The sequence below is a fragment of the Elephantulus edwardii genome, unplaced genomic scaffold (assembly GCF_000299155.1).
Source record: "Elephantulus edwardii isolate Elephantulus edwardi_28Jun2011 unplaced genomic scaffold, EleEdw1.0 scaffold00022, whole genome shotgun sequence".
In the NCBI taxonomy this organism is placed as follows: domain Eukaryota; kingdom Metazoa; phylum Chordata; class Mammalia; order Macroscelidea; family Macroscelididae; genus Elephantulus; species Elephantulus edwardii.
The window spans coordinates 21,769,565-21,791,738 of NW_006399772.1; the positions used below are offsets into that span (position 1 = coordinate 21,769,565).

The window sequence follows — 22,174 nt, forward strand, 5'->3', positions numbered from 1 at the left end:
CATTCTGGCTTCACCTTCTCCAGGACAAACCTGTTTGTCCTCCTAGCAGTCCATGGTATATTCAACGCTGTGCATGTTGCCATGAAAGAACCTTCTATACTAGTTCACTTTGAGCAGAACCCTGTGGTGAGATGCTTGCCAGGAGATTGTTTGGGGCCAATTGTAGTGATGTAGTCTGAAGGGAGCCGCATCGCTAAGCCAAATGCCAGGCCTCTGCTGGTTTTAATCCACCAGTGGCTCCATGGGAGAAAGATGGCCAGTATCTTCTTGTGAAAACTGAGCCTTGGGGACCCAACAAAGGGTCAGCTGGCAGTGAGATCTGACTTTTTGGCATTGAGTGCCCAGATTACTAAATGTAAACTTTTAAATTTAAAGAGCTCACCTCCTGATCGCACTTATTTACCGTTGCCCACATGAATGTGGAAAGATGTCTGCCAAACTCAGTGATTGTGGTTTTGGGGGGGGAAATCCTTTCTGACAGTAATTGTTGGCCTTCATTCATAGTTTCTGTGGAGGCCATGCCTGGGACAGGAGAGCAGTGTGCTGTCATCACAGAGGACGTTTCGCTTCCCTCTTTTCCCTGGGCTGACCTCCAGGCCATCTGAGATGACCGTATACTTCACTGTCTAGGTTTTTCCATCATGCCAGGGCACAGTCCTATTTCTCATCACAAACTTGAAAACATATTTTACTCAATGATAGCTGTGATTTATGAAGGTGAGTATCCGTCCCTTCCCAAACCATGTGAGGGTCAGCTTTTTTTCTGCCTACTTCTCCCACTGTTCAACCTTATTGCAGTTTGCCTTTGATTGTGGGGTAGGGAAACCACTTATACCACATATGTCAGAATAGCAGTGCTGTTGGTCTTGATCTGAGAAAGGAAATGTTTTCCTGGATGTCATGAATTATCTCTGAAAAGGATAGAAAGTGACCAAAAAGGTCTTTGAACATTTTTTTTCCAGGGCCAACTGGTGTTGCATCTACTTGATCTTCAAGTGTCTGAGGAGCAAATGGAAAAGAAGTCTTACACTGAAAATAATGTTGTTGTTTTGTGCCATTAAGTCAGAGATGACCTACCCTTTGGACTTCCCCCATGAGATTTTAGAAGTTGTAAATCACATGGGAGGAGATTCACATCTTGCTCCCGTGGGACAGCTGGTGGATTCGAACCTCCTGCTTTTGGATTGATAGTGAAACTCCTTATCACTAGGCCACGAGAACTCGCTGGAGGAGACTTGTTAAATATGTGAGCTATTAATTTATTATATAAAGGATCTAGAAGAGAATGTAGAAACAAAAACTTACCTTCTTTACTACAGTCTTTGAAAGAAAAGCTCCCTGTGTGGATTGATGTTGACTGGAAGATGGGTAATTACTTTGATGACCTCCCAGCCCTCGAGTCTTTAGGGGAGATCGGCTTGTCTGGTTGATCAACATCCTGCCTACAACTATTACCTTTCCGTTGCCAGGGACGGATGCATTTACTTAATGCAGTCAGTTTTGTAAAGAACCAGTTAACTGGCACCTCACAGTTAGGACCCGACAGGGAGCTCCGGTGGCCTAGGAGAGTGGTGCTGTCAACTGAAAGGCAGGAGGTCCAAATCCATTAGTTGCTCTGTGGGAGAAAGATGGGCATTTTCCTCCCATGTGATTTACAGCCTCTGAAAACCTGCTGGAGGTTCAGCTGTGAGTCAAATTGAAGGTAATGAGAGAGAGTTAACTGGTAATTTAGCTAACTGTCTGTGCACATCATGCGTTCACCACGTTAACTTTTCAATAGATGCTGCTTAATGTTTTCTTTTAGATTAGTTTTGAAAATGACATTTTCCTATTAGGGGATTCTTAAGCCTCCCCGGATTGCATTTTCTAGCGGTCTGTGTAAGTGGAACTCTCGGGGGCCCCTCAGGACTCTGGTAAACAATTCATTCTTTCCTTTCATGGCCTTTCGTGTCAGTACAAATCACTGACAAATTAATGATCGTGCAATACAGAATGTCTTTTCTATTTTCTGTTTATGCCTTTATTTGAAACTGTAATTAAACAGTGTCAAGCTTTGCAACTCTAACAGAATAGTATCTGCTATTTGAATATAATATAGGCCAAATTCTATAAACTTTAATTAAGCTAAGCTTACAATGACCTCAGTAAGAATCTGGCCCTGTATCTCTTTTAATTACCTTTGCCTCAAAATATGCGAGAATTTTCACATTGCTTTTCTTACTCAAGAAACAATACATGGATAGCTAAACTAATAAAATGTTTAAATAGATACAAATCAAACTTGAAAGGTTTAAATGGTTGTTTTCATCCTGTAAGTCAGCTGAGAAAAAACATACAGACTGTAGATCTAAATTATGTCCACAGAGCATTTCAAATCCAGTGAATTAACTCTCCTTTTTTCCCCCCATTTGAGCTCATAAATGTTAACCTCAGAAGTGCCTCAAATTCTTCCATTGAAATAAACTTGAACTGACAATAGCCAGATGATGTAAAATTGAAACTGAAATTCTATCCTTGGCCCATCCTATGTTCTTCCCCATAGGTATTAGAGGAATCAGATGAGAATTCGTGTTTTCATTCGATGTGAGCTGCAATCTTTGGGCAAAACAGGGCATATAAATTTCTTGCTGCCAGGAGAAAGCAATTACCAGTGTAGAGAAGATAGCTGGCAATAAATAAACAGAACTCTGCTAGATAGTGAGCGAATTTAAAGATTTATTCACAATGACTTCGCTTATAGAAAACAGGCCTTTTTATTTATCATATGCCTGCATTCAAGTTTGGTATGAGAGCCAGGGCCCCTTCTGCTTGGAAAGGCTAACTATGTCACCACACCACCCTGATTTACATTGTTTTAAAATTGGGAGCTGCTGTAGTGAGCTATTAAAAACCACAGTGCATGTCCAAACAACAAATAACACTTGGACGAATGGTGTCTACCTGCGTTAACATTGTATAGGAATATGGCTGCCTTCCATCCTGGGTGGTGCTGGTTGAGAGCTATAAATGTAACCATGAGTCTGGTGTTCGTTCTGATTGCAGATCAGAAAAGGTATTCAGCCAAGATTCTAAATTGCACTGTCGGTGGACATGAACCCACATCTGTCTGATTCCAAACGCTCTGCTCTTGGCTTCCCCATGATGTGCCATTTCTCCCCTGAGGAGCCTTCTCCTTTGGCCCCCCTGGCTTGGAGATAGCACCTCTTTCATTGTGAACACAGTATGTTATGCGAATCATGAGCATGTTTCCTAAAAGAAAGTGAGAACGACTGCTTGGTAGTCTTGTCTAATTATACCCCAGTGCTAGGGATTGGGCTGGGAAGGGCCTTACTTTACAGCCTGCTTGACTCTGAAGCATCCTTCAGGATGGAACAATAATTTCCATAATCTTCATGCCACAGCTGTCAGTGAGCCTGCTCCCTGGAACTCTGATGGAAGAGAATGAAGAGTTGGAGCTCAATGGTCCATCTCAGAGTAGCAGTTACTAACTTCAATTCACTGTGGGATTCAAGGGTGGTGGTGTTGATATGTACTGTAGAGTCGGAACCGACCCACAGCAGACCCTTGCTTGGGTTTTCAGAGGCAGTTAATCACATGAGAGGAGATTGCTCATCCTTCTCCTGCAGAGCGGCTGCTGGCCTTGAACCATGTGCTTTCAGGAATGCAATGCAACTCCTTGCCACTAGGCCACCAAGTGTACTGTATGAAAATCTGTTCGGTCGGATTCTGGGTTTGAGCATATGCTCCAAATGTTTAGTTAGACACTGACTTTATTGTTGTTGTTATTAATGATAGCAGAATTGTTAGAAATAGCAGAGTGAAATGCCTTCCTGGAAGAAACAGTTTTGCCTTAAAAGGTAATCAGAAAATGTTGTTCAGTGCCGTTGAGTTGCAGGTGACTCAGCGACCCTATGAAGGAAAGTCCTCAACACTTGTGTGTCTTTTATCCTCTCTCCAGGTTCATAGGGTTTCCGGAGGCAAGCTATTACGGAAGTGGATGCCACTTCTGCTTCCAAGCTTGTTTTAATGGGGGAGCGCTACCCAACACTGTCCACCATGGGTAACCAACCATTAACACATTTGACACATCAATGTCACAGTGTTCAGCTTCACAGCAACCACAAGTTACCACTGTATTGCAAGTGGACACACCAGGGCTATATGACTTAAAGGAATGTTTGAACAAAAACAACGAAAGACAGGCGGATGGCTGTGGATTAAAAGTCATCCACCTTTGGCTTGGTAGCATCACTTTCTGTCCACTGGGCCAGCTTATCTCTCTCTCTATGTTGATGTTATTGTTGTTAAGTGCCGTCGAGGTGCAGGCGACTCATAGCGACCCTATGAAGGAAAGTCTTCAACACTTGTGTGTCTTTCATTCTCTCTCCAGGTTCAGAAAATGGGGGGGAGGGAATCAGAAAAATAGGAAAACATTAATGCCTAGTTGATGAAAATTGATCTCTACAAGAGCTGAGAAATTATAAATGGAAAGTGCACCTAGCAAATTTCTTACTTTTGAGGAAGAAACTTTTAAAATAAAAAACATACAGGAGGTAGTATTTAAAAGCATAGCTCTGCTTTGCAGAATTAATAGTTTAAGTATGGCCATTGAATCCAGTCTGATTGAGAGCAGCCTGCATTGGGTTTCGGAGGCTGTAAATCTTTATAGGTCGAGAATGGCCAGCTTTCTCCAGAGAAGCAGCTCATATGTTTGAACTACTCACCTTTTAGCTGGCAGCCTGATAACGTTGCCCTCTCTACTACTGGGATTCCGTATGTTAATAGCAAATAACAGTAGTTAAAATCTATGTTTATGCTTAACTTTAAAAAAAAGAAAATATGCATAAATTTTTAGTCCCCGTGTGACCAGCTCTCACAACTCCATTTACCTCCTCTGGGGAGCCAGCAAGTTTGTTTTCATATATTTCCTTAGTGTATACCCATAAGCAATATGTAGCATTGTTTTTTGTGCATTTTAAAACTTCATTGAATGGCATCGTACTTTGCATATTGCTTTCCAGCATATATTTTCACTGGAAACTGCTGGATATTTGTCCATGCTAAAGTAAGTTCTAGTTCATTCCTTCTGAATAGACTTTTCTCATATAATGATCTTATCTGCACGTTGTATTAGGAGGACAGTGTAGCCACGTGCTGCAGTGAATACCCCCATGTATGATTCCTCAGAGACACGTGAGCAATCTCTAGGGAAAAGAGCTGGAAGAGAAAGTGCTGAGTTGCAAGATAGTCCTGTCCTCATTTTATTGGGTTCTACAAACCAGCTGTGTTTAAGAGATAATGCATTTTAAAAGTTTAATAGCAATGAACCTCCCTTGATTAAGATCTGTCGTTTTAAAAATTTATTCCTGTGTATGAAGGGTAAGTAAACTCTAGCCTGTGGGCTAAGTCTGCTCACCACTTGTTTTTTATAAATAAAGTTTTATTGGAACACAGCCATTCTAATTCATTTGCATTTTGTCCAGTGACAACTGTTGCATTAGAAAAGCAAAGTCAACATCAATAGAGCACCAAAGCACCAAATATTTACCTTCTGATCTTTTAAAAAAATCCACAAAACTGTGACCTCTATAATAATACTGGTGAGCTCTGGTGGCCTAGTGGCACGATGCTGCGTTGTAATCTTGGAGGCACACAGTTCGAGGCCACCAGCTGCTCCACAGGAGAAAGATGGGCAGTCTCCTCCTGTGCAATAAACTGCCTCTGAAAACCCACTGCAGGGTCAGCTATGAGTCAGTTCCGACTCAACGGTACACAACAACCACAACATAATAATACTCCCATTACCAACTCATAGTGACCCTCCATCCCAGCCTATATCAGACTACCGACTGAGCCTATAAATCTCTGTGGGAGGAGACTACTTCTCTTTCTCTTAAGGAGAAGCTAGTGCATTCAAAGAGCCTGTTCTGTTAGCAGCCTGACCAGGGTTCCTTCCTATAATGATGTTATTGTTGTTGTGTTCCATCAGGTTGGAACTGACCCATAAACCCTAAACGTCTGACAGGTTCTCAAAGGTAGCTAATTGCATGGGAGGAGATTGCCCAGCTTTCTCCTGTGGAATAGCTGATGGATTTGAACCGCATACTTTTGTGAATTCTATTATTTCTCTATTTAATTCTTGTATTTAGCTGTTTGAATGATCTAATATTCAACCACATGAAAAAGATTCTTTCAGAATCTGAGCTAAGTAATTCTGTAATGGATGAACATGTGAGTGGGTTGAGACAACTTTAGTTGGAGTAATGGGGAGGGTGTAAGTAGGTGCTGTTTGATCTGAGACCCAGGAACTAGGGCTATCAAGGTCCAGAGAGGTATAGTAATTTGTCCCAAAGCACACAGCTACTAAATGAAAGGCGGGATTTAAACCCGGAACAGCTACAGTGTAGGAGACTTTCTTTTGCAGCATGGCTGCCTCTTATATTCATGTCAACCCAATACCAAGGAGATGCATAAGTGCAGAAGGAAAGCATTTCATTATCCTGGGCTTAGGAGCATAGCCACTAGGGTTCTGATGTGTTGAAATTTGGAATCAGTAGTAATGACTGGGTGTGAATCATCATCCCACCACTAACCTTGGAGGAATCATTTCGATTTGCAGCCTCCATTGTTTAAAGGTGGGATGGAGTTTAAAGGGGGAGGGAGCATATCTGTAAGCTGAGGAGGGTGTCTGGATGTTCTCCATGGACCCTTCTGGCTCTCACTTTCCATGATGCTGTGACTTTAGGAGGTGGCATTTGATCTGGGCTCCGGAGGGTGGGGTGATTTTGACAGGCTGCCTTGTCAGTGGGAGGAAAAGGTATTCCAGGTGGTGAAAATTGTTTGAACAGAAATGCAGTGGTCGGGAACTGTAGAAAGAATCCTGGGAGTGTGGGTGGTCGTCTGGTCTGACGGAGCTAGTTTATTCCTTCTGGAGACAAGCAGAACCAAGACAGGTGTCAGGACAGGCCTGGATCAAGCTTAACCTGAAAGCCCACTGCCTCTAGTTGACTCAACTCATGACAAGCCACCACTGGGTTTTGGACGCTGTAAATCTTTATGAGAGGAGACTGTTCATCTTTCTCCCATGGAACTGTGGCTGAATTCAAACGAGCAGTCCAATGTGTGACACACAGCGCCACCAAGACTTCTTAGGTCTTGATGAGAAAGTGGCTTTTTTTTTTTATTCCCACCTGGAGTCCCCGGATTTGAAAAGTCCGTGACCATTTTTTTAGAAACCCCAATGATTAACTTACCTCTCTGTATATGAACAGTCCCAGTGACAATGATGTCTCCAGACCACCTGATCCATTTTCAGATGGTTTCAAGTGTAAGAAAATGCTTCTGTATGTTATGCCGAAACATTCTTATGTGTAGCATTGATAACTTACTTCTAGTGCAGCCTTTATTGAGTGTAGATAATGGAAAGTTGTTGGGAGGTTTTAAGTGGTTGAGTAGAATGATCAGGGCTATGTAGCTAAGGGCCTGGCGTGGGCCTGTGACCATGCGTTTGTACTATGCAGCCCAAAGAAACAGCGGTCTAAAGTCTGTAGGCATTCCGTTCATCCAATGTGTACTGAACCAGATGAACAAGAATTCAAGGGTTCTGTTCCCACACAGAGGCATATGGTGGACTCTGTGAGACAACGCAGGAGATCATTCCCAGCAGGTAGAGCAGAGCGGAGTAAGGGTGGAGGGTAAGACATTAGAAGATGGAAATTCCTAGAGGTGGAAGAGTTGGTTAATTTGATCAAGGATGCACCAAAAACTTAAGAGAGGTGCAACACAGACAAACATTCTGGAAACTGGACTGAACATGAACTGTTGAAGGAACTGAAAGCTCTTCTCGGAGAAGAGCACTTTGTGTGCATGAAGTCGCTGTAAGTGAGGCTGGCACACTAGATGAGGAACATGGTCCTGAGGGGCTGTGCCTCACTGAGGACTTTGGATTACATCCTGAATTTGAAGAGAAGCTATTATTCTTATCGTTTCCTACCATCAGCCTCTAATTTATTGAAATTAGTCATCCTCCTTTTAATAATATTAGAAGGTACCCCAAAATACCGATGAAGAAATAAAAATAACGTTAAATCTCACTGGCCAGAAAGAACCACCATTAAAACACTTTGGAATATTTAACAGTGAATGTGTTTCTCTGCAGAGATTCATACAAAAAGCATGAGCTTATTGTGCATAAAAATCCATAATGTGGTTTTTCTTACATAACATCGTCTGTCACATTTCTCAGACTGTGTCATTAAAATGTCTTTGAGCACTTAATGCCTAATGACTACACAAAATAGTCTGAAAGATGATACTACCTCATTTTACTTAGATGTTTCATAATATGTTAAATTTTAAGTTGCTTATATTTTTACTTTCACAGATGGTGTGATAAGTGACTTTGTTTTTAGAAGTGTGCCCGTATCTGTCCACTGGGGATGCTGTTGTTGTGGACAGCTGAGTGGAGTCGCTCTCATAGCAACCCTAGGATATAGAACTGCCTCATTGGGGTCCCAAGGTTGTAATCTTTATAGGAGCATGTCACCAGGTCTTTTCTTTCTTGGAGTTGCTAGTGGGTTTGAACTACTCACCTTTCGATTAGCAGCCGAATACCAGCCTTCTATTCCTAGGGCTGCATGCAAGTGTGTCATTCATTGGTTGCACTTAAACAAGAGTATGATGGAATTAAGTGTTTATATTTGAAAAACATTGTAGTGTGAGTGATAGAAAGAGGCAATCAGAAGCAAGTAGGAGGATGAGGTTAGATAAAAATTAAGGCAAAGTACAAAGGCATGAGCTGTTTTGTTCTGTTCCTGCAAATTTGATGAAGCTATTGACCGGGCTGTAGACTTCACAATTACGTGCTATGCATCAGAGAGTTGGACAGTGAATAGGGATGATAGAAAGAGAATTGATGCCTTTAAGTTGTGGTGCTGGAGAAGAGTGTTGAATATACCATGGGCTGTTAGGAGAACAAACAGGTTTGTCCCCGAGAGGGTGAAGCCAGAATGTTCCCTGGAGTCAAGGATTCTGAAGCTTCGTCTGACATACTTTGGGCATGTTGCAAGGAGGGACTGGTCCTTGGAGAGGGACATGGCGCAGGAGAGGAAGGACCCTTGATGAGATGGATCGATTCTGTGAGTGGAGTCGTGGGAATGAGTTTGTCTGAGACGGTGAGGTTGGCACAGGAGAGAATGGCGTTTAGGGCTCTTGTACATAGGGTCGCTGTGAGTTGCAGGCAACTCAACCACACATAACAACAATAACATAGACATTATTTACATTTTAATTCAAGGGTGGGTGTAAAGATATCTAAGGTGGCTATCTGAGCCCTGGTGGTGCAGTAGTTGAGGATACCATTGCTAACTGAAACCCCCCAGCTGCTCTGTCAGGAGACAGATGAGCCGTCTGCCTCTGTGAAGATGAGCCTTGGAAGCTCTCCCTGCAAGTTCTCCTCAGTCTTACAGGGTGACGATGAGTCCAAATCACCTCAACAGCTACTAGGTGGGTTCTCATTTCGGCTTGATCTGGTTTGGATCTAATGGCACATTCCCTTGGGAACTGCACTGCAAACCCAAATGCTGAACCCCTCTGCGGGTTCAAATCCACCAGTGGCTCCAAGGTAGAAAAATGGGCAATCTCCTCTTGTGTGATTTACAGCCTTGGATTCTTGCTAGATAATCAGCTATGAGTTGGTTCTGAATTGACAGCAATGAGTTTGAGGTTTGGTGGTTTTTAATAGTGAGTAAAGAGGAGCTCTGATGGTACATTGGACATGTTGATGTCCTTAGAGAGCGACATCATCTTGGGAGGGTGGAGGGACAGCACAAGAGGGGCCCTCTATGAGGTGGATTGATTCAGTGACTGGGGTAATCGGGATGGGTGTATCAAAGACAGTGAGATTGGCACAGGACAGAGCAGAGTTTAGGGCTGTTGTACATAAGGTCACTATGAGTTGCAAGTGACTCAATGGCACATAACAACAACTGATGGTATTGTCTGTCTGCAGCTTACCTACACTGCCTTGCATAGTTTGACTCTACCAGTGGCTCTATGGGAGGAAGATGGACTTTCTCCTCCTGCGTAATTCACAGCCTCATAAACTTGTCAGGGGTTCACCAGGAGTTAAAACCAAATCAACAGCTGTGTGTTTTAGTGGAGAAGGAGCAGTGTGAATTAGGGAGCTGACAGGTCAGTGATACTTCTCCCTGAGATAGAAAAGACAGGAAGAGGAGCAGGCTTAAAGAAGGGTTGCCTTGAGGAAGGGGGATTATGATCTCAATATTAAAGGTATGACCTTTAAGGACACAAGTGAACTATTAGGAATGTAGTTTATAAATGAGTCTAATAGCTGAGGAGAGAAGTCAGAACAGGATGTTAAGATAAGTGAGCCAACTCCACCAAGATAGAGGTGTTGGAATCCTGGCCACAAACATCTCCCCAGAGCTGAAGAGCTTTGTGAGAGGAGGACAGGGGTATAACCCAGGAGGATGCTTACTCCTAGAAGCAGTCAACGCAGAAACCAGAGAAGGAGTGAAGTAGGAAGAAGTCCAGAAGAGAACGGTGTGGAGAAAACCAAGAGAGCAAGAGGTGCCAAGGAAAAGTCATAAACTGTCAGGTGGTGCAGAGGTCAAGCAAGAAAAGACTGGAGGGTGTCCAGGGGAGCAATTTCAGTACCTGTACATATGGGAGGAGAAGACTGTGATGGTGGAGCTGGAAGATTGCAGCCCTGGCATGAGGAAGAGAAGGAAGGAAGGGGGTTATGAGATTCCGTCTAAGGTAGCTTGTGAAGAACTCGAGGTGGCAGGTGAGAGCTGGAGGGATAGGGTCAGTTGACGGTTTGTGTTTGCCTATTGTTAGCATTAAATGAGGAAATCTAGATCTCCAAATCATCATATGAACTCCATTACCTCTCCTATATTTGTTCTTTGCCATGTTTAAAATTTATGATTCTTTTAGTCATAGTAGACTTTAGCCAGACTTCCAATGAAAATATTGTTCTTCACACTCTCAACATTTTCCTTTAAGGTCTGTGTAGAGACACAGACACCTCCACCTTTTGCTCGTATCATCTCAATGGGCTTTAGATCCTTTCCCGTTTTTAAGCTTCAACACGCTGATAATACAGGATAGTAGTTTTAAACTTACAGAATATGACTTGCATCCTTGCAATTTGGCTATTACCTGAAGGATTGGTTGAGAAGGATGCTCAAGTGTTTCAGTTTAGAGAATGCCTTTATTGTATTGCCAAGTGTTGAATGACAGAGAGCTTTAATTCTAACAAGCTCTAATTAGAAAGGGAGAAGAAAAATCAAAGGGTGTTGTCAACCACAAAGTGAACCAGAACAAGAAACACTTTTATTGGTTACAGAACATCAACAATATGTGGGGTCGTCTTATTCGCGTCCTTTACAAACAAAGAAAATTCTGCAGGCTGTCTCTAGGGGTTCCAACATGCAGCCTGGCTGAACACGTCATTTTGTTACGTTATTGTTGGTAATGTGATGTGCTGCTCTTTGGGACTATAAGAAAAAAGTGTGCAACCAGATCAAGGAAACACTCTATGGTTTAAAATGAAAAAGGGATTGCATCAGGGTTGTATTCTCTTTCCATAGCTATTTAATCTGTATGCTGAGCAAATTGTTCGAGAAGCTGAACTCTATGAAGAGGAATGTGGATTGGAGGGAGACTCATCAGTAAACTGTGTTATGCATATGACACACAACCCTGCTTATGGCAAGTGACGAGAACTTGAAGCACTTGTTGCAGAAGATCAAAGAATATAGCCTAAAATATGGATTGCCTATTGTTGATATTGAGTAAGGACATCTAGATCTCCAAATATCAAGAAAACCAAGATTCTTACCACTGGACTGATAGGTGACATCATGTTAGATGGGAGGAAAAAATTGAAACTGTCAACTTCATCTCACTTGGATCCACAATTAACGTGCATGGTAGCAACAATCAGGAAATCAGGAGATGTGTTACTAGGAAAGTCTCCAGTTATGGACCTCTTCAAATTATTGAGGAGTAATGATGTCAGTCTGAGGACTAAGGTGTGTCTGATTCAGGCCATGGTTTCCTCAATCACTTGCTATGCATCTGAGAGCTGGACAATGAATTGAGATGACAGAAGTATTGATACCTTTGAGCTGTGGTGTTGTTGAAGAGCACTGAACATCCTAAACAAATTTATCTTTGAAAGGGTGCAGCCAGAGTGCTCTTTGGGGGCAAGGATGATGAGGCTTCACCTCACATAATTCAGGCTTGGTGCTAGGAGGGGCTATTCCTTGGAGAGGTACATGATTTTTGGAAAGACATAGGGTCAGTGAAGGAGAGGAAGACCCTCCAACAGGTGGATTGACATGGTGATTGCTGCAATGATCTCTAATGTGTCAGGATGTGTGAGGGTGGCACAGGATAGGACAGGGTTCTGATCTGTTGTTCATAGGGTCATGATGGGTCGGATTCGACAGCACCTAACAACAAATAATTCCTGCCTTTAAAAACAGAACAATATGCTAAATGTTTCTGATGTAGGAAGACGTGCATAGTTAATGCAGTGTGTCCACTTGTTGCTTGCTGACCGTGAAAGAACCTGGTTTTTGGAGTATTGTTTATTCCAGCACAATAGCTTACTGATGCTTCTTTCAAAAAAATAGAGCTGCCTGCCTTTTTCTGAGAACGCGTTGCTTCTCTGTGGCTGCTCCTATGGCTTTAGCTCCCATAGTCCTGGTCTGGCTGGCACAAGAATCTCTGGCTGCAAAGGACATATTGCATTCTATTGCTTCTTCTTTGCTGGTGGGGATGTTCTCCAAATCAGTTGGTCAATCTGCTCAATTTAGTGGCAAGACTAGCCAATCCCCTTGCGGGGAGGCTAACATGCCCTATTACATATTGCCACACATCCATATGGCAAAGCCAAATTCAGTGGCTAGAAAAGCCATTTTTAACAATAAACAACCTTTAACACCACAGTTGTGTTTCATTCATGTACCTTGTGTTTTATATCATAACAATCATCCATATACATTATATTTTATAGAATTAATTACTATTGTTCTATGGTTATTCTCTCTCTTTATAGTTTTCCCTTCCTTCCTCTACATCATAAAACCCATAATCTATTCTTTTAATGGCTTTGACCATTCTTGTTAACTTTCTTGTCCTCTTGACATTTTGTTGAAGTAGGTCCAGTCTTCCTAGGCTCAGCCTAGTCATTTGATGCCTTCTATACTGTACCTGGGCTACTGTGCCCTTCTGACTTACACTTGCAGCCATGCGCATTTAACCAGTTGCCATTAATTAGATTTAATCTCACGATAGCTGTCATGGATTGAATTGTGTCTCCCAGAAATATGTGTCAAGTTGTCATGACCATGATTCTCAGGAATTCTATGATTATGAAATGGCGTAATTTGGCAGTTATGTAATGATGTAATCACCTCCATGATGTTGTCTGATGCAGTACCCTTTCTTGGTCACAGCCAGGTAAGGAAAGTTTCCCTCTGGTGTGGCTTGCATTACCTTTTATTTTTTTTACTAGAAATAAAAGGAGAGAAAAGTAAGTAGAGAAGAGGTAATGTGATTACCACCAAGAAAAAACCATCCAGGAACAGAGTATGTCCTTTGGCTCCAGATTCTCTGTACTGAGAACTCTCTAGAGCCAATGGCAGATTGATGCCAAAACATAGGGAGATCTCCAAGGGAAGCCCTCCTCACAGAGCTTGAAAGGAGACAGCAACCTTTCTCGAGAGCAAATAGAGAGAGCTTACTGTCTAGATGGTATCTTGAATTTGGACTTCTATCCTCCTCAGTGGTTGGAGAATAAATTTCTGTTTGGTAAAGCCATCCAAATGTAATATTTCTGTTATAGAAGTTCATGTCTTATTTTCCCTGGTGCACCTCTGGGTACACATAAACCTCCACCTTTTCAGTTAGGAGCTAGGTGCTGTAATAGTGGCATTCAAAGACTCCCTGCCAATTATAGACGCTGTAAATTAGTAGCCTTCAATTTTATTTTCTCTTTTGGTGGCATTAATGATCCTTGTTTGGTTTTCTAAGCAATTCAACCCTAGTGACTCTTCTACACCTCCACACTTATCTTTAAACTTCCCACTAGCAGATTCCTCAGTCTCAGAACATGATCTTGACTCCTGTGTCATTGAAGCCACCAGGCAAGAATTAAACTTTTATTCCTTCTTCTACGAGTCCCATCACAGCCTGTAGGTTTTTTCCTCTCCATTATATCAGCTTAGAGTTGCTTTTCTATTTTCTCTACTTACCTTCATTACCAGGCTACTGGAAAGTGTTTGGTGTCACCTGCTCACTCTCCTCCTCACTGGCTTCCATTGAAACTGCTCTTGACAAGGTTAAGGATAGAGCCTGTGGGCGTCTGTCTTCCAGGGTTTATCTCAGTTGACCTCTCCTTGGCATTTTGATGTGATTGAGCACTGTTTCTAAGCACCTTCTTTAGTTTCCATGAAAACTCTTAGTTTTTCTCCATGGTGTTGTTTATTGTGGTTGCTGTCAGGTTGGAACCAACACATAGCTGACTCTCCAGCAGGTTTTCTGAGGCAGATAATCATACAGGAGGAAATTGCCCATCTTTCTTCCATGGAGCTGCTGGTGGATTTGAACCACATGCCTCTGGGATTGCAGCACAGCTTCTTATCTTTAGGCCACCAGAGTGCCCCATGCTATAATCAAAGCTAACATTGTTCCACAATAGAGGGGCAGCAGGGATGGGGAAGGAGGGATGATGCATTTCCTGTTTTACAAATGATAGTTGGTGTGAATAATTATAATCTTCTATTAGTTATACTTTTAAAAAATCCATTATTCTTTTATAATATAAAAATGATACACTACAGTATTTTATTATACCTAAAAAAGTACAACGTCACTGTTACTTATTCCTTGTTTTCACCTTTCCTAGCTAATGAAGGAGTTTCCTCTCCTGAGTATGTTCAACATCCATGAAAACCTTTTAGAAGCCCTCCTGGAACTGCAGGCGTACGCTGATGTCCAGGCAGTCCTAGCAAAGTACGATGGTAAGTCTTGGGGTGTGCCTGTCTCCTTAAATATTCTCTCTCCTTGGTGTATCAATGAGTAGACTGGAAGGATCATTTAAAATAGCAAAGCACTTTTCTAGTTATAATCTTTTAGGGTTTCCACCAATAGCCTTCTGATGGCATTTTGTAGACTCAAAATTCCATGATCAGTAGGGAACAGAAAGGTCCTGTGGCCTGTCAATTTCAGGCCGTTCTGCACGTGTACCCTGTACCTCCATGGTCAGGGGTCATTTAGAGCCTCTGCAGTCAGCACACACCCTGCTGGGGCAGCATGTTAAAGCAGTACTTGTTGACTTGTGGTCACTTCTGTTGGCCATCATCTTAGTTACCTAATATACTGCAATAAAAATATGCCAGGGCGATGACTTACATCCTTAGAGTTCTGGAGGAGGCTGGGTGTTTGAACTCAGGACAGCAGGACTAGAAGAAAGTCTTTCTTTGTTCTCCTTCAGCTTCTAGTAGCTACAGGCAATCCTTGGTATTCCTGGGCTTGTGGATGCCTCCATCATTACATTACAACCATCCTCCCCTGTGTTTGTCCTATTCTATTCTATTCTATTCTATTCTATTCTATTCTATTCTATTCTATTCTATTCTATTCTATTCTATTCTATTCTATTCTATTCTATTCTACTCTACTCTACTCTACTCTACTCTATTCTATTCCATTCACTTGATAAAACTTAAAAGGGGTTAGGTTTAGAGCCCACCTCACTAGCATAACAGAAGTAAACCCTCTCCAAATAGCATCATATTCCTATGTAGAGCTTCTTCACCTAACATGGAATATATGGTTTAATTCATAAACATCATGTTGAGAGTATATAGAACAGCTAGAATCCCATGCGTACATGCGAGTTCAGAAAATATTTGACAAAAAGAATGTGTCCCTTTCATGTCCATCTTCTCATGGGCAAAACTCCTCACTCCTTCATAGTGTGAGCTTGCAGTTTCCTTTGCTAGTCTCACCACTTGCTCACAAACTCATTTCATTTTACCTACTTTTAAGCATCTCAACTCATTGCTGTCAAGTCAGAATCGACTCTTAGCCTGACCCTCATCTAGATTTTGGAGGCTGTAAATCACACAGGAGGACTTTTCCCATTTATTGTTCACCCCACAGAGCCACTGGTGGATTTGAACCACCTGAAAGATGCAGCTTTTGAATTTACAGTACAACTCCCTATGGACCAGGCCATCATTGCTCCTGTTTTTAATAAATCAGGTGCATAAATGAGCAGGGATTTGAAAAGCTCTCATTGCTATCATCTGTAATATTCACTATGTGATTAATTGCACAGAAATTATCTACCTAATTGCCTACCATTATTTAGCTACTAGAATCTCTTCAGAACATCATACTATTCTGCTTTGTTTCTATAACTTTCTTCCTGAAGTGAATAGATTTGGATGGAAAGTAGATGCTAGAATGTAAATATATTTATTGCATTCTTTGCTTTGTAAAATATTATATTCATTCTTTAGTAAGTGTCTTTGTTGTGGTGGTGGTGTGCCATTGTCTGAACTGACTCAAAGCTGACCCTTCAATGAGTTTTCAGAAGCAGTAAATCACATGGGAGATTGCCCATCCTTCTCCCTGCCCATTGAGCAGCTGGTGGATTTGAACTTTGGGCCTTTTGGATTGTAATACAGCTTCTTCTCAGCCAGAGAGCTCTCTATTAAGCTTCTATAGTGGCTTTAAGTAATTATTCAATCAATAAATTTCCATAAATTTCTTGAACATACAGAGCAGACTATACCACCCAGAAAAGAACCTTGGTGGTGTAGTGTGTAATGGATCAGGCTGGTAATTGAGAGGCCATGGTCCCAGTTCACCAGCTGCTCTGTGAGAGAAAACTGGACAGTCCCTTTACATTTATAGCCGTAGAAATCTGATGGCCATCACCGTGAGTTGGAACCAGCTCAATGGCATTGAGTTTTATACCATTTGGAACTTATTTTTAACATGCATTCTTCATCAAGAATCTCTGGAATTAGTTGGGCTTCATCTCCCTATGGTTGGGAGAACCAAGGCATTGTGAGGCTGTTTTTGTTTTTAATTCTTTTTTAAATTGATGGAAAGGAAAAGCCCCCAGCCAATGATAATACTGCTCTGCCTCTGCAGACATGGGCACCCTCGGTAACAAGATCCATGCTACCTAGTATGGAACCAATTTTGGAAAGAGAGAAAAGTATCTGTGGCACACTTTAGAGTAAACAAAATACACGCTGTTTGGCCTTCATGTCAGCTCACTTTTATTCTCTGTTTATGCCCTGGAGTCTCTCTGTGCGGCTGACCTTGGGAGGCTGAACCCTGAGACTGTGCTGTAGGCAAATATACATGCATTGAGGCTATTTTGGTACCAACGGAACTTACGCATGTGGGTACAGGCGGCCCTGCATTTTCCCAGATGTCAGCCTGTTGCCATGAGCACCAAAGCAAAGTTCCAATCTTCCCATCTCCATTGTCAGTCTGTACTCTTCCAGGCTTATCAAAATGTCTAAAGAAGAGAAAACAGGACAAGGAGTCACAAGAACATGAAGGTCTCTCTGAAAGGGCCAGAGGGAGTGAGAATAGCACAGCCCCTCACTTGCCCAGAGCAGAGAGCAGATAAAGAGCCCATCGCACAGCCCCATGATGCCTCTATTGTCACATCAAGAGCAAAAGGGTTTTTAATTCCTCACCAACCCACAAACTCACAGTTATCATACCAACAATGGGGTTTATTAGGTGAAGATGAAGATATTGGAGAGTGGGGGAGGCAAAGAATATCACCGAATGCAAACCCAAGTTTTAGCCACACTGTCCTAAGACTTGCTAGACAATTCCTCAATTAGTACAGACTCTGTTTTCAGTTCAGCAGTCACATCCAAACCATCCGGTAAGGTTTGCCTCAGAGCAGTTATAAGTCATCTTCTCCTTCAAGCATCCAGCAAGAACAGCCAAACCTTTAACTGTAGCCAGCAAAATTCAAGAAGCCACAGGTCACACCTTGCCGCAGTGTCTGCACAGCAATGCCACAGTCTCTCCACCACCAGGGTCTCACTCTCATCTGGGTCTTGCTGCCACAAGCTCTTCTGGCCTCAAGTCAAGACTCCACCAAAAGAACCTTCGGGATCACAAGTCTCCTAAGGCTGCTTTCATGAAGATCTCAGTTCATTACACAAATCATCAGCCTTGCGTTATAAGACTGATTGTAAAAATAAAGAAATGAACTCATTTGGAGCTCTCTGCTGTTTCCTCGTATTCCACTGCGCGGTTTCATATCCACAATAACCAACCACTGATTTATTAGATTCTGATAACATATGTTTGCATTATTTGTTACAACAGCCTGTCCCACCCTCCACTAAAACTTGGCTCACACTTTGAAAAATTCCTTTGTTGCAAATGGACAAATTCACCATACCAAGGCCCTTGTGTTGAGCTTTGTTTATGTTGTGTACCTGGCAACAGGGATGATGTCCGTGCTCATTATTCATGGAAAAAGAGCCTCATTCGTGGCAGGACACAAACTGTTGCTGAGACGGCTTGTTATGGGCTTTGCATTCATCAGTTGTCAATAGAGTGCAGATGATCTAACCCCAACCGAAATCTGAGGGGAATTTTGGTGCTGACTTGGCACAAGCCTGTGTCATTTACAGTAGAAATATAATGAAGTGACTGCTAAAGTTACTGTTCTTCAGGGGAGAGCTGCGTTCTCTCAGGGTTGTTGAAAACATGCCTCTTGTTCCTCACCCTATGCCATGAAATGGATTCTTTCAAGTTCATCTGTGCTTCCTTTCCTAGAGACCTAAAGGACCCAGATAGAGCTGCTAGGAAGCTACCTGGCTCTGTGTGAGGACGTAGATGCTTCAGAGCTCAGAGTCCAGAGAGCTCTGAGGAGCGCCCTGTTCTTCACCCCCGTTCCGATGTCATCATTCTAAGCCATGAGATGCTGGAGACAGCACTCTGAATCCCAGCCTCTCCGTCCTGCTCTGCCGGGCCACACCCAGAGCAGCAGGATTATATGTTATCTTTGCAAATTGGAATGCTCTGGTTGGGTAGCTGTTTCTTGGATGGTTTATGGATAATAAAGCAATCCTGCTTTATTACATTTGCTAGGTGGCTGGGTTTTTAAAGTAGTATGTTGGGAAGTGACACAATAAAGATTAGGGCTGCTTTTTTGACCTTTGCCAGAAGGATTTTTTAAAATGGCAAAGCACAGAGTGGGGGTGGGAAAGCATAGGAACATTTTTGGCAAAAGGAGGAAGACAAAATAGATTTCTCTTACTTTCTTTGTTACCCCCCTCCCTTTATACTTTAAGTGGAATTAGTGACATTCACAAACACGTCATGCAGAGAAGCACATTGGAAACCATGAGTCCCTATTAGGATTACCAGCTAATTGGTCACACCTCTTTGCAATCTGCACTCTAATTTTGATTTTGCCCTTGAGAGGACTCTTTTACGTTTTATGACTCCAACTTTTAGTCTGAAATGCAGTCTTGCTATCTCAAGAATTTTCATGGTCTTTCTGTTTTCGATTTGTGAGCCAACATTATGGGTGGGCAGAGTTTCTGTCCAGGTGGTTTGTCCTGCTTCGGCAGTATTCGCCATACAGTGACAAATAACAACAGCAACACCACCACCAACTAACAGTTCTTCTTGCGTGTCAAACATTGTTCTACTCTTTATGTCGGTGAGCTCATTAATCCTCACCACAAGCATATGAGATAAAATCTATAGTTCTCCCCACTCGACAGCTGGTGCAGAGAGAAGTTAAGCAACTTGCTCCAAAGACCAACAGCCATCGTAAAGCCATACGGATGTAATGATACCAACATAGAAGCGATCAAGAAAAATTCTTGTGAAATGTGATTTGAGTTTTACAAGAAAAAGAAAGCCATAATGTAAACTGAGATAGTAAGAGTCTAAACCCAAGCTCTTCACCATTACATAGTATATCTCTGGTTGGCAACATTTTTGTTGTTTTATTCTTGTTATTGGATACATTTTGAGAACCTACTGTGTGCAAGTATACTATACACATTACCTATAATCCTCCCTCACAATAATCCTGCAAGGTACTTATCCCACTTTAGCAAAAGCAGAAACTGAGGCTTCATGAATGTCAATAACTTGCAAGGCCACCTTCCTTGAAAACTGCAGAACTGGGATTCAAATCCAGGGCCAGCTGGCTGGGAAGCCCATGTGTTTTCTATAAACATAAGCCTGGCTAGAGTAACTCTCTCTGCCTTTCCCACTTCTCTTCCAGGGCATGAATCAGGTGGGTTGGAAGGTTGTGCAGAATTTCAGAGATGCTAAATTGTCTTCTGGAAATCTTCTCTCTGCATTCCCTAAGTACTGGGGCTATCGGCTTTGCTTGTATCTCTGAAACAATCTTCAAATGCAATTTTCCTTCTTCAATCAACTTGTGCCTGATTACTTTAGTCACACAGAGAATTTGATGTACACTGCTTATTTGAATTGGGCTTTTAGTCATACATTCGGTCTAAAAACAGTAATGTTATCCAGACCATTAAGTCATCAGAACCTTTTAGAAGCCATTGGGAAAGTTGTTGCAGTCTTTGGAGTGCCTTTAACTGTAACTCTTTCATGGCCAAATAATTTTCTGCCATATATATTTTTTTATCATTGCCATATGGTTTTTATAATGGAGGTATGAACAATTAAAATAGAAAATGTTTTGCGGTCAATCGGATTTTGATACAGTTTGTGCACACATGTGCCCCGAGTAGACTCTGGTGGTAGGATTGGTGGGGTGAGGAGTGTTTCTTCAGATTTTGCAGTCACGTGAGTCCTTACCAGGCAGTAATGTGCACTACAGCTAGCATAGTGGCTTCCCAAAAAGCTTGAGATGCCGTAATGTTGATGGCTAAAAAATCTTCAACCTAAAAGAGTATAAACTAGCAATAGCAATCTATGCCTTCTTATTATCATGCATGATTTTTTTTTTACATTTTTGAAGAATCTTAAAGAGCGAGTGAGTGTGAGGGCCACAATGCCCTTTTGGGAGGGGGAGGTGATGTCTCTCTCAGGTTAGAGACCTTAGGGTTAATGAGAGGCAGACACATGTATTGTGCTAAGTGCAAGCTTGACTACCCACTACCTGAGTGAGCTCAAGCAAACCACTTAACTTCTATGCCTGCATTTATTTTTCTGGAAATAGAATCAAGGCTTTAAAAGAGCACTTAATTTCCCAACATCACACAACTTTTTTTTTATAATTTTTTTAAATTTTATTTTATTAATTTTAATGAACATTTACAGAGATTTTGGATTTCCATTCATTCATTGTTGCAGTTTTCTCCCTGCCCATCCCCCCTCCCCCAGTTCACTCCTCTCTTTGAAAAGGAAAGGAAAAATTCTTTCTTTGGTATACAATCTCCACCGCATCCCTCCCACTGCCCTGAGTACACTCCCCTATGCAACACAACTCTTAATTAGTCCATGTTAATTGTGTAGAACAGTATAATGCACATAACAAGAACTCTGTAACCATTGGCAATAAAAGAGCCACTAGTGAACTTGTCCATGGTTCTGATCCATCCTGGGCACATGGAAAACCAGACATGGAATGAATAAATACAACAGTATGAGGCCCATAATAAGAAATCTATAACCATTGGCTATTTTAAAGAGCCAAGAGGGCCACTCGTGAACTTGACCACTCTTCTGATCCATCCTGGGCACATAGAAAACCAGACATGGAATGAAGAATAAGAACACTATCCCATGCCCTAAAAAAGAGCAGAGTTTTGATCTGCCACTCAAGTTAGTTACGGATAGAATGGGATGCATGCAGAGATCTTTGATAAAAATGAAATGCTTAGCTTTATCTACAAATTATTTTCTACTTTTGGAAAATTAAAAAAGAAATATCAAAGAATTTCACTCTGCTCAAGGGATTGTATTCTCAAAGCAACTTGTATCAATGGAAATACAAATTCAGACTTTTTTGAGATATATACTTGCTTCCTTGGGTCATTTAATGATTGCCTAAATTTGGGGACAGAGACATTCATGTCCCCATGAGAGACAGCTGGCACATTTTATAGTCACAAGTGTTATATAAATTCAACAGTTTTTTTTT

At 41.9% G+C, this 22,174-nt stretch overlaps 1 protein-coding gene across 1 annotated transcript in view; it reads left to right on the top strand.

Moving 5' to 3' along the window:
• ST7 (suppression of tumorigenicity 7) overlaps positions 1 to 22,174 on the top strand; it is a 178,039-nt gene that overhangs the window by 76,281 nt on the left and 79,584 nt on the right. The window contains exon 8 of the mRNA XM_006882665.1: positions 14,942 to 15,056. Within this exon, the coding sequence (XP_006882727.1) occupies positions 14,942 to 15,056 (115 nt within the window). The remainder of the gene's footprint in view (positions 1 to 14,941; positions 15,057 to 22,174) is intronic.